General features: G+C 35.4%; 1 protein-coding gene across 2 annotated transcripts in view; it reads left to right on the top strand.

Moving 5' to 3' along the window:
• RPS6KA3 (ribosomal protein S6 kinase A3) overlaps positions 1-13,306 on the top strand; it is an 80,368-nt gene extending 67,062 nt beyond the window's left edge. For both annotated transcript variants that reach the window (XM_033010086.2, XM_033010085.2), the window contains exons 17-22: positions 422-580; positions 4,065-4,226; positions 4,421-4,497; positions 5,600-5,717; positions 7,808-7,948; positions 9,124-13,306. In XM_033010086.2, the coding sequence (XP_032865977.1) occupies positions 422-580; positions 4,065-4,226; positions 4,421-4,497; positions 5,600-5,717; positions 7,808-7,948; positions 9,124-9,246 (780 nt within the window). In that variant the 3' untranslated portion in view covers positions 9,247-13,306. The remainder of the gene's footprint in view (positions 1-421; positions 581-4,064; positions 4,227-4,420; positions 4,498-5,599; positions 5,718-7,807; positions 7,949-9,123) is intronic.
• Positions 13,307-13,448: the final 142 nt, after the last annotated feature.

The following is a 13,448-nucleotide window of genomic DNA, read 5'->3' as shown; positions in this document are numbered from 1 at the left end:
AGTGCCCCCTGGTGATAATATACATAATTCTCAACAATTGCTTCCTTAAAAGATATAAGCCATGCAAAAATTAAGCCATTTTCCATAACTAGAAATAAGGGCTAACTGCTTAATTTCTCCCATGTCTAGTTTAATGTAAAACCATGTGGGGAAAACTACATGTTATTCATCCTTTTTTGTCTTTAAACATTTACATGCCAGTATTTTAATGTTATTTCATTACTGTGCTACCCCTTTGTAGAAGGTTTTGTGTTAATTTCTGAAGATGAACATTGTTCGGATAGTGTGTGGGGTGAGAAATATGGGAAAAATAATTGAAGAAAACAGCTTGTGGATGCACCTGCACTATCTCTGTGAGTTTCACAGGAAGATAGCAGAAAATAAATATTTAAAAGTTGACATCTTTGTGTACTTTTTGCAGGTGTATGATGATGGAAAATATGTATATGTAGTAACAGAACTGATGAAAGGAGGAGAACTGCTGGATAAAATTCTTAGGCAAAAATTTTTCTCAGAACGAGAAGCCAGTGCTGTTCTGTTCACAATAACAAAAACAGTTGAATATCTTCATGCGCAAGGGGTAAGTCTTCAGCTCAGACAAAACACTTAGATATTAATATTATTCTCTTTCAGAAATATAAACTCCTATCTTGATATGTTCTTCTGTATGATAATTAAGTCATTTTTGGTAAATGATTACACTGCAGCAGAAATTTGTGTTGAAATCAAAACATTCCTCATCAGCTGTGTAGATGTCCAGATAACAGAGATGATGCAACTGTTTCTGTTGTCCTTAATGCAGTCTGTCAGCAGTTCTGTGGAATATGCAGATAATGATTAATAGAGGAAGAAGTGCTAGGACCAGTGCTGTTGCTTAGCCATGGGACCTAACGTAATTCCAACCCCATCCTGTGACAGACCCTGAAAAGTTATTTTCTACCTGTCACACTTGTAATTTCTTCCGCTTCTTGGTTTTGAAGAATATGGCTTATGACTTGAAACTCTTGCGCCATAGGGTAAGGAAGTTGTAGTGGACTGTTAGGAGAAAGAATGTTAATGCTTCAGGAAATTAATTTGGAGTCAGTAGTTAAAAGGTAGATAAGGCCAGTGTGACAATAGCACGGCAAGAATGACAAGTCGTGTTGCATTTTTAAGTAAACAAGAAAAGGGGGATAGAGAAAAAGCAGAAAGTAAGGGTGCAAGGAGAAAGTAAATCTGCTAGTACCTAATACCATTATTTAAGAAAAGATGCTTTAGAATGCGTAGCACACATTATTTTAAGAAACAAATAACAATTCAGCATATGCTGCCATTTCTGGGAGCTATTATTTCAGAAAACTTACAATCAAAGTTATCTGCTGTATCTTGTTCTGTGATTCATTGCTCTCCTCAATCACTTGCTCACTTGTGGGTTTTTATTTGAGCCTGCGTGTGCAGGACTAGGATCTTTGGCCAGCAGCATCCGTGGAAATTATGAATAAACCTCAATACCTTCTGTATAGAAATATAAATAATAGAATAACACAAATCATAACTTCGTTCCTTCTTACCAATCGTGGCCAAAAAAGGCCTGGTGTCCTTGCATCAAGTAAGGGATTTTAGGGGCCTTTGTTTTTTTACTGTAGTTCTCTAAATATTGGCATTTTAACTTACATCAGATCACATACTCTTTGGAACTTTTACTTTTGGAAATCTTCAGGTCATCTTATGTTAAGCACACATCCACATGAAAGGTGGCCATATATGTAAATAGTGAGCACTTCAACAGTCCAGTTTTTGTCTGGAAGAGCCCTCCCTGCCTTCAGTGGATTTTCCATTTGTAGCTCCTTTGGACACCAGAGGACCTCATTTGAATATGGTATTAGGTAATATCTGGTTTGACAGACTCAGAATCTGTGTGCAGTTTCCACAACCCTTCATAGAAGGAGTTTTCTCATGGAAATTCATAGGATACTTTTGAACTGAAAAACTACCTAAGCAAGGAATGTAATCCTCCTCCTCGGGGTAAGCAATACTTCCAACTCTCACCCAAACCATTCTAAAAGTATTAGGGCCAGCATACAACAATTAAGGGTTGGCATGACAGACATCATAAAAAGGATAAACAAGAAGTATCGTGTCATCTTGGAGCAAAATACTTCCTCATGCTGGTAGATAATTGAGACTGCTAATCAAAAACATGACGCTAAACAATAAAGAACTGAAACATCCAGCATATTTTTTTGCTCTCTTCTTCTACTCTAAAATAAAATATTATTTCTGTGCAAAATATCGATATAATCTAAACAATCTGACATATTTTTAAAATTCTTCTTTGGGAAAGCAGCTTCATACAGGAAGGTATTTTATTTGTTCTTTGACCATAAACATTACATTGCCTTGGAATTAGTGTTTGGGTTTGAACTAGACTGTTACACTTACTCTTCCTCCCACTTGAGGACTGCTTCCCCTTCAAAAAAAAAAAAAAGTACAGCTCAAGCAGACTGGTTCTAGAAACAATCTGCCAAATCCCCAGCTCTGTGCTGCTTCTGTTGCCCACCTCTTCCTTTCTACTCCTTTTAGGATCTATTTAAAAAAAAAAAAAAAAAACACCAACTAGAATAAAACTGTGGGTTTTTTCTTCTGCCTCTTGGAGCAGTAAAGGATGGTTCATTCATTACTTAGAGAATAAGGATTCTAGTCCATCTAAGCAAAAAATGAGGACTATCAGGAGCCAGTTCTCTCATACACTGACATCTCAAGCCAGGATGTTCCCCTTAACATCTACTGTTCAAACTCGAGTTCTTTAATATCATTTGTATATTTCAGCTTACAGGGTGCTTATTTCCATAATTTTAAGTATTTGTTTTGTTAAATCTGAGAATTGCGAAGTATTCTCATGCTGAAAAAGCTTCTACTAAATAGACTTACAATGTTAAATGGCTTTACAATCTGCAGACCCTCTGCAGTCTTTTACGTCTTGGCCTTATTACTTACTTTCCTGAAGCACTGCTAGCTTTCTGGAGGAATGAATAGAGCTTCTGATTCTACACATAATTTACTTGCAGGAGTTTTGGGGTATCTTCTCATTCTAATGTGATTGTCTTCTTGCAGTATTTCGCCACAATCTCTTCCATTCAAATTTAACCATGAAAAGCTGTGTTTAATATTAATCAAATACATAGGACAGTCAAAAAGATAAAGGCCTTCATTGCACATCTATTTAAAATAGAACATTTAGATCCATTCTAATGTCTTACAGCTCTTTACAGAGAGCAGAGACTCTAGAGGCTTTAGGCTAATTCATCTTCTGAAGAAAATATAACAGGTCATCTGATTTCAAAGACTGTCCTCGCTCATTCCAGGTTTTATTAAGGCTTGTTAAAAAACAGCTTCAAATAAAATCAGATTGATTCTGCAGAACTTTAGCAGCTTCTGCAGTTTTTGTCAAGCATTTTACATCTCAAGCCCCTACAAAACAGCACTTGGGAACAAGTATAGGCTTTTTTTGACATGCCAGTCCATTAGGAGAATACCTCTTTGATATTTTGTTATTTTTTGGAAGAACTGTATTAAAATTCCTCCTTAATCAAGCCTTAAATATTTGCACTGAGATTAATTCAGATTATCTGAATGAAGAGAATGGAATATAGAGGGCTGCTCCAGCGGTAACTAGTGTGTTGTCATGTAGCATGGTGGTGCATCAGCAGCTACAGACATCCATGACTCCAAAATATATTGCTAGCCACAGGTTCTGATTTAAAGAGCTTTGTAGGTAGGTATGCATGTTAAAATAGGAAATACAAATATTCACTCATTAGAACAAGACATCTGGAACTGTCTGTACAAATAAACTAGGGGTGAGTGGGATGTCTGAAGGGGGCTTTGTAGTTAAGAGTTTCCTAGTTAGAATTGTACTGCTCTAGACACCGCTGAGCATGAGAATACTGCAGCTGATGTTAGAAGCTGGAAATCTGGAAACTGACTGCTGATGGGAGATTTGAAATTAAGTAGCAGAATTGAGAATTATAAAGCCTTTCATATGTTTAGCTTATTGTATTTAGTGGTTTGTTTTATTTCTTTAGGTTGTTCATAGAGACTTGAAGCCTAGCAATATTCTTTATGTTGATGAATCTGGTAATCCAGAATCAATTCGAATCTGTGACTTTGGCTTCGCAAAACAACTACGAGCAGAAAATGGTCTTCTGATGACTCCATGTTACACAGCAAATTTTGTTGCACCAGAGGTAAATAGCAGGATAAGCTTATATGCCTTGATTTATTTCAGTGGGATTTTTTTGTTAGTTAAATATTTGTTTCGTTCTTGTGTAAGAAGTCAAGTCACTTTGTAAACACTAAAAACTTGAAATCCCACTAGTTTTACGGCATAATCAAAGCATTTCTAAGCATTTTTATTAGAAAAAAATGTTTGTCTCCTCAGGTTTTAAAGAGACAAGGTTATGATGCTGCATGTGACATATGGAGCCTTGGTGTTCTACTTTATACCATGCTTACTGGGTAAGGGTAATTTAAGTTTGATTTGCTGTAGAATAGAAAAACAATATAAACAAAAATAATAATAAATGTAGGCTCACTGTTGAAGAGGTTCCTACTGAGGCACTGATTAATCTCAACTTTGGCTTCAGTGGGGGTAGAATGTGCTTTGCCTTTAGTAGAATACAAGTTTGCAGGGACTGATGTGAAAAATTCTTGGATTCTCATGTCTCATCTATTTTAGGTGTTTTAATTTCCTGCTTTATGGTGATTTAGGAGTAAGAATTGCTTGTTTCATGTGAAAATTAGCTGATTAAGCAGCATATGTGTTGAAGGAAATATATGTTGCAAATATAATTGCAATGCATTGAAGCATGATTGTGTGCAAAATTCAGCCACTGAATAGTTTGAGGGGATGCAGTTAGGATATAAGTGCATACAAATGCATTTATATATGCAATAGAAATGAACTATATAAAAGATGATGAATAATAAATTCAACTACAGTTCCACAAATTCAAAATATAGTTGCTATTGCACCTGACAAATGGATTAATTTTTTTATGCTGGATTACTCAGATTGCCACTTTGGTTAAGAGTTAACATGATCAGAGACATTTTGGCATTTTAAAATAAATAAGTGACAAACATATCTCCTTTTTAGTTGTGAATATTCTGGTAGCAGCAAGAATGCTTATAGTGAAGTAAGGAAAATTGCTGCACCTTCCTTCCTCTAGTACCAAAACAGCATTTAGTCTTTTTCAGACTCATCATAAAGTCTTCACATTTAATTTTATAAGAGCTTGTTTAATTACTTCAATAAAATATGAAGGCTTAAGGAATACTTTTCTGTAATTCAGGAACCACCAGTACTTAGACTACTATCGGAAAAATCTGGTTTTCAGACCTGATATAGAGGGGTCTATAGAGGGGTGATCGAGTAAGAACAGAGCTGTAGTCAATGCTGTGCATTTTCATGTGTTAAAAATGATTTCTTCTTACACCTATTTGACTATCTGTTGCTAATAATTATGTTGAACTTGCTGAATATTATAATCAGATTTGTAATAACTATTGAGATCCAGGTTGTGGAAGTTACTAACACTGAAATTGTTTGGTTAAATAGCTACACTCCCTTTGCAAATGGTCCTGATGATACCCCAGAGGAGATTTTGGCCCGAATAGGTAGTGGAAAGTTCTCTCTCAGCGGTGGTTATTGGAATACTGTTTCAGATACAGCTAAGGCAAGTATATTTGCTTTGTCCTTTGGGCAATGAGAAATGGATTGCAATGTAACATGTTGCTTATAATGTATATGTTACATCATATATGATTAAGTTCCACCCATTGTTATTTTAAGATATTGATCTGATCCTTTATGTGTCTAGGTGTTCCCTATTTACGATAAACGACTGTTTCAACATGCACTTGCATGTAGGAAGAAAACCAGGTCTGCCTTACACTATAGTAGTTAACAACAGTCCTTAGAAATATAGTGTATTTTATTAGTATTCACACACATGCACAGTCATCCATGAGGAGAAATGACGTAATAAAACTTAATGTGGAAGCATGACATTCAAAAAAAACATACAGATAGTCTACATCAGGATAATGAAAATACTACAATCATTACCATATGCTTCACTGATTCAGGCTAGAAAAATAAATAGTTTTTCACATTCTTCTGTTTGAGTCAGTTATTCAGAGTTACCCAAGACAGTTTATGTCATACTCTTTCATTAGTATTTGAGTAGTTTATTCTTTTAAGTACTTTAAGAACTTTTGGTCCTTACGGATGTCATATCTACTTAAAAAATAAAACAAAAATACTTTCTTTTTTACTGCATTTGTACAAAGTAAACATTTTAGACAACTTTATATTTTTTTTCGTACATATTTTACAGCATATAGACTCAACCTAAGTGTGCAATATCCTTTAAGCCCCTTCTGTGTAGCTACAGTAAAGTGCTAAAGTTTTACCAAAAATTGTTTATGTATGTTGTGATCTTTCTTGCTAATTGATTTGTGATGTGCTTTCTAATGTAATGTTCTCATAACGATTTTCCCACAAATCATGTCATTGATTTGATTGACAAGTCAACATGTTTACACTAATCTGGTAGTGTTAGCTTTTTCGTCCTTCGGTGTCATTCTGTTCAGTTGTACTTTGGAGTGTAGAATGAACCAAAAACCTATCAGCTATGAAAAAAAATCTTAGATTTCTTTTTAATAATATCATTATGTTCAAGTTCTTAATTTGAATTACAAAACAAATAATGGTTTATATGAAAATGTCCAGTATTGCTAATGTAACTTAAATTATCTTAAATCCAGTTGTAGTCAACTAAATGTGTTTCTCCCCAGGTAATTGTTTAACAGAGAAATGGTATTTATGCTTTACCCTTACCAACATCTAAAGACATCTTTAAAATATTACGCTGCTCTATGAATTTGTTTTCAACATCTTGAGTGTTGTATGCAACACTCCCATCACTACCATAATTTGAAAAAGATAAAATAGAAGCTGAAAAGGTGGTAGAAAAGGATGTACCAAAACAAAGGTGAAACTCTGATCAAATGTCAAGAGCCACTTCCATGTAAAGAGAATAAATAGAATATGGTGTTTCATCTCAGCAGAGCTGACTGACATGACAGGCAAAAGATATCATCTCACTGATGATACAAATAAGGAAAGACTAATACCTTTTTTCTCATACGATTTTATTTGGACAATCGTGACTCATTAACAGATTCTGCAGAAGTTAAAAAACAAGTAAAATCAAATATCTGTTCATGTTCACAACTTAATTGTGAAACAACTGTGAAAGGTGTATGAGAAGTGGTGGGGAAAAAAAAAAAGCAGCAAAATGAGTTCAGAGGGGATGAGGTAAAAATCCCTGAGAGTACAAATTCAACCTTCACCTTGCACAGTTGTTGAAAGATTGTTAGACACTGGGAAGTCGTGCAAAGGGAACGATCATCTCTATTTTCTTAATTGTTCCTTTTTCAGTACTCATTTCCTACATATCTGCTATTTGTCATTTTTAAAATACTGGTATAGTGGGGCCTCTACTCTAGCCCAATGTGCATATTTTCATGTATGCATATTTTGCCTCACTTAATTGGATACTTTCCTGTTTTTACCAAACATCCATTAAGTCACATAATTAAAAAATACAGTGTTAGGCATTGCTGGGCAATTTTTCAGCTGTTTCAAACTGATGTTATGACACGTTTTCATACCGCTAAAATCTTCAGGTTTGAACTATCATCTGTTTTAAAGCTGAAGTTTTACTGTTATTTGCATTGACTCTTTATATATTATTGACAGGACCTTGTTTCAAAAATGCTTCATGTTGACCCACATCAAAGATTGACTGCAGCCCAAGTTCTTGGTCACCCCTGGATAGTTCACTGTGACCAGTTGCCTCAATACCAGCTGAACAGGCAGGATGCTCCCCATTTAGTGAAGGTAAGTAGATATTTGTTCAGCTTGCTGTTTAGCCAAAATTAGTGTAAACAAAAGGATTTTCTTTTTTTTTTAAGTTACTGTAGCATGTGTTTCCTCTAAATACTATTTAAAGGTTGTTATGACTGGGAGTTGCACTAAGCCATAAAGCAAACTTGTAATATGTAATAGGATTTCATAAGAACCCATGCATGGAGAATAGTACTTTTGAAAAAGACTTCCATTTTCTTGAGTTTGAAATTTATTGGACTTACACTGAGAGGCTTAACTGCCTTAAGAAGCCAGAATAAAAGAAATCTTCTGATAGTGAAAATGTTGTCAGGTGACTACAGGGGAGCTACAAAATAGTTTGGCTAATTTTAGAGTTTCAGAGGAGGTTAATTGTCAGTGACTAAAAGAAAACAGTATACTTCATGATCACAGTATGAGCTAAAAAGAAGTCAAAAAGGCAGTGTTAATTCATATGGTATTGTACTGTTACGCACTCTGTCTGAAACACAATCTGGTTTTCATCCTGATAAACTTTTTCATTTTGAACACACAGAGAAATCAAAAATTGAATTCTACTTGTCTGTATTCCACCCTGCCTTAAGTCCTACATCCAAGAATCTCTGTCATGTAACATAAAAGGGATCTGAAGAATATAATTAACACTCTGAGTCACCTATTAGAAATTTCTAGCATCCAAAAACACAAGTGGAAAGAGGGGGAAGTTCTGATCCCACGGTTCAAAACTTTCTAACTTTTAAAATGAATTTTAATGTGCTGAATAATGTGAGCGATTTTAAAATATTTTGTTGAAAACTGAAATGGTTATATAAGTGGTAAGCAGAGACAGTGTACCGATGGGATCTCATTCCCCAATTACCTCACAAAGCACGAAGAGAGAACTTAATTTTAGCAATCTATCTTATACCTTCTGGGTTTGGCTTTTTAGGCAAGGTAAAATTGCTTTAGATTGATCTGAAAACTATTTATTACCCTAAAAAACACTCACTCCTAACACTGCTGGTATTTGAGTAATGCAGTGGTATGTTTCTGTTTTGTAGATGAAAGTAGACTGGAAGCTAAAACTCGTTCAGAATCTCTGGCACTTAACGCCGTGTGATCTCTAGTATGTACATCAGTCACAACATACTCTTGATTTGATTTCTCTCCCCGCCTCCTCTGTCCCACAGGGTGCAATGGCAGCAACTTACTCTGCTTTAAATCGTAATCAGTCACCAGTTTTGGAGCCAGTCGGCCGTTCTACTCTTGCTCAGAGGAGAGGTATAAAAAAAATTACCTCAACAGCCCTGTGAAGTGACCTCAACCAGATATTTGGTACCATGGCATAAGATGATAGCACAAATCATGGCGACAGGTAGCACATATCTGACAGATACCTGCAAGCACACTCTGTCCCAGCTGGTACCTATAATGCTGCTGCTCCTGCTGCTGCTACTGCTTTCATCTGTCCTCGCTTTAAACTGTTGATGGCAAGTTACTGATCTTACTGGAGCTTCAAATGGAGTGACAAGTGGAAACACAATGAAAACAATCATGTTCACAACTGAATAAACCAGAAGAATTACGAATGCCACCTCTGTCAAAAATACACTGAATAAAGCACTCTGCACCACATAGCATTATTTTTATAAGGAATATTTTTTTGTCCCCTAAAATATTCTTTGTTACAGGTAGAGATGGACAGTTTATGTTAAGCACTTAGCTTAAACAATCTGTTTGTATTAGCACTATATACGTTGTGCCATCCAACATTTTGTATGTTTTTGTAAACAGTTCACAAGCAGTACGTTTCTGTGCTGTTTTCTTTAATGTATACATGCCTTGTTTTACTTAGATATTATTAATCATTTTGACAGTTCAGTCTGATTAAACAGTTCACCTGGATTAATCAGTGTTGTTGGACAGCTCTAAAAGAAGCCTGACTGTTAAACAGCTATTGAATGTAATACTATGAATATGTATTTCTCCTTACCTGTGTCTTTTCTACATTTCCATGTTTTTGATGTTGCATGTCATGTTAGGAAAATCAGGATACTGTTTATAGTGTTCAAAATTGAAACGGTGGCTCTCACCATACTATATATACAATACATAATATAACCCAGAAAAAAAGATAACTTGTTCCACATCTCACTCTGTCTTTTGTTCCCCCTCCACTCCCTTTTATTCTCTCCCATCTAATCTCTGGACTCAGGAATCATTGCTAAATACTTTCTGATAGAGGACATTTCTATATTGTTTATTCTTATAATCCATTGTTAATATTTTTATCTCTAGTCTGTGATTTTTGTTTAAACTGCAAAGGATTTGTTCAGTGAATGTTGGCATTATTGAAGAAAGGCATCATTGAAGATACAGCAAAACACATTGTCCACTAACAAGCAGAAGCCTGCAAAAAGTAGGTTTAAACTGCATTCATTGTGGTTGCAAAACTGATGGATCAAATGTTCTGTCAGTTATTTTCTGATAATTTTAATTGACATATGAAGCAAAACAAGACGAGAGTCATTCAGGTATGTCAGGGGTTAGAAAAGGGCCGTAATAATTTACCATGAAAGTAGTATTGTCCCAGTCAGGTAAGACAAAGCTGTTCAGAGTGAGTGTTCTCACTTTTCCCCAGATGGAAGCAAGTTTGTAAGGAGGGTAAAAGACTCATTTTAAATACTAATATAAACTTCTAATACTCTTGGCCTCTTGGTGCCTTAAGTAATTAAAGGCACATCTTGATGGCTAGTCTTTAAAGATCAAATTGCCCACATGAGAGGGTGCACTGGAATGAGTTTGAATTCAGTGAGTGTCCCGATCCACCAAAACGATGTGCTACATCAACTCATTCCAGATATGAAAATGGCTATTGGGAATTCCAGCTTTAATAAATGTGCATCTGGGTGAACAGCTCTATGTGCACAATACAATTTAAAAACTAAAAGGTGCAATTTTGTGTTTTGCATAAGAAGGTATTTTCTTGATTTAGTGGTATTAAATTTCTTTTATGGTGATTAATTTGCTAGTTTCCCTGAAACCATCAGAGGTTTGTTGAAAGGGAGAATCATCTTTATGACACCACAGATTTGCTGTAAGTGAATGTGAGAGTATTCCTTCTGCCACAAGTTTTTTCCAAGTTCCTTGGGGAAGCTTCCTTTGTTAGACTTGCAAAGGATCCCGCTTTTATTGCCCTTAAAAATCTGTTAAATATTCAATCCCTTATATAATTGTTAAGGAATTGGTTTTATGAATAAGGATTCTTAAATTACCGTAGATCTCAGAACTTTGAACACAGCTCTTGCAAGCAATTAGCATTTTTCCCCTTACTTGGTGCTCTAGCATTGAAGTTCCCTTTAGCTGTACAGATACGTCTACCCTTCCTTCAGGAAACATCTTTAGAGGCAAAAAAAGGCCATTTTAATTCCTCTTTGACAGTGTCTGCAGTTCCAGAGGAATTTAGTAAGACCTTACCTTTCAGAAACTCTATTTTCAGCTCTGTGAGCGATTCTAAGTCAGGCTTATCAAAATCTAGAAAACGTACCCTCTGGAGTAGCTTTTAAATGTGTTAATCTGAAGTTGTCTTATCTAGTCAACAAACAAGTTTTAAAACTGATACTACTAAAATAAAGAAATAGCAGTACTTGATAGTGTCAGTCATAGTGTTTCAGTTCAGCAAGGAATTTCTCGTGTGATGTCAGTGTGCATATACAGGCACCTAGCAAAGAACAGACCAAAAGGAGGAAGTGTTAAACTGCTTCACATGGCAATAGCCGTGTTAAAATAATATAAAAGTACTTTCAGTAGTTTTATTTTAGCAATATTTTGTGGCCCTCAGGCTCACTAGTCATTAGCCAAATAGCAAAGCAAAGTTAACGCCTGTATTTTATGTATCTACATTCTCAAGCTGTTAATTTAGTCTAGACTTTACACATATTGCTACTATGTCATGTATATAGCAGCATAGGATGAACAGTTTAAATGCTAATAAAACAGGGCAGTTTAGCACATGTTAATTTGACTGTGTTGAAGTCTAGATCCTCTATATTTTTAAGTTACTTTCTAGACCCAAGTGTAAAGGGCTACCAAGGTGTAAGGGGCCCATTTATGCAGGAGCTGTAATTTACAGGCTAGACTTAAATGGTTTTATGTACCTTACCTCCTGGTTTGGATCTACGTTCACAACTTTCACATTCATTTTTATGTTTTTTGTGGCTGCAGTTGTTAAAAGCTATAAAGAAATCCACACAATACTTCTTTGAATCCCAGAACCTTTCTATTAGAATGTGAGTATGTATGACACACTGTGTAAATTCATTGCTGGACTGCTGGGTGGTGTGCAAAGCATAGCTGGTGACTCCAGGATAGGGAGTCATAGAGGATGAAAAAAGGAGAGGAGAACTGCAGATACAGGTGACTTCCCTATATGTAGGCCACGGTTCACTTTTTTTTTTAGTGTGAAATTGCCACTTACTGTGCATGAGAGCATGAGAGAACAGAGGGAAGAGAGTAGTTGCAATACTCATTAAATGCCATCTATATCCAGTAAGGGCAAACTTCATCATTCGCAATCACTATAACATTGAATGGAACTGTTAAGGAGTTTTTCAAGAGAATATTTAAAACTTTTTTCTAAAGAGACAAGGGCATAAGAAAATAGGTTTACGTGTCTGGGATTTTTTTGTGTGTGTTTTGCTTTTGTAAATGTGGTGTACCAACTAAAGCTGTGCTTTTCTATTATTGGAAGGGAAGGATTCAAAGTATGCTGGTCCTTAGTACGCAGCAATGGTTAATAGATGAATTTTCAGTTATGAAAATGATGTAAATGATTAGCTTTATCTTGATACTCTTGACCTAATCAAAGGGAAGGTGTACTTATGAGGGATGTAATTATTTTGCAACTGGGGGGGAGGGGGGGAAGGCTCCTTAAAATGTTTTTAAAAAATGACAAAATCACAGATAAAATATTTTTCTACAATTCTATACAATCATACTTTATACTAGTTTTCTCAGCATGGCATGTGAGTCAGTCTAGGGTACTGTTCCAGGGAATCAGTGGTATTGTACCTTGTTCTAGACCATTACAATAGCATCTGTTAGATGCTTGGCACAGCTGTCATAGAACTGAAATGCTAGTAAAAAAAAAAAAATTTAAAATTGTACTGAATACTTTAAATGATTGTTTTATTCAGAGTCTGATCTAGGAAATGTTCCAATCATGCTATTAATGTATAACTAGAATTGTTCCAGATGTAACTATGAACAGTTCTGGAAAGATACCATTGCTTGTACTCCTGTCTAATGGCAGGTTTTGTAGTCTTCAAAAGAAATTGAAATTTCTACTATGAATAAACTTTCAAACATCTTAAAGTGCTTTTTTTGGCTCATCATTTGTTTGGCCTGGTTATAAAAGTTCTTGTTTGTTCCCTCACTAACACTGAACTACAGTTGCAGCATACCAAGTGTACATTTCCAACCAGAAAGAGTTTTTAATAAGTAGGTGGTTGTCAGT

The sequence above is a fragment of the Tyto alba genome, unplaced genomic scaffold (genome assembly GCF_018691265.1).
Source record: "Tyto alba isolate M040663 unplaced genomic scaffold, T.alba_DEE_v4.0 Super-Scaffold_14, whole genome shotgun sequence".
NCBI lineage: Eukaryota > Metazoa > Chordata > Aves > Strigiformes > Tytonidae > Tyto > Tyto alba.
This window is presented reverse-complemented; position numbering and strand designations above follow the sequence as displayed.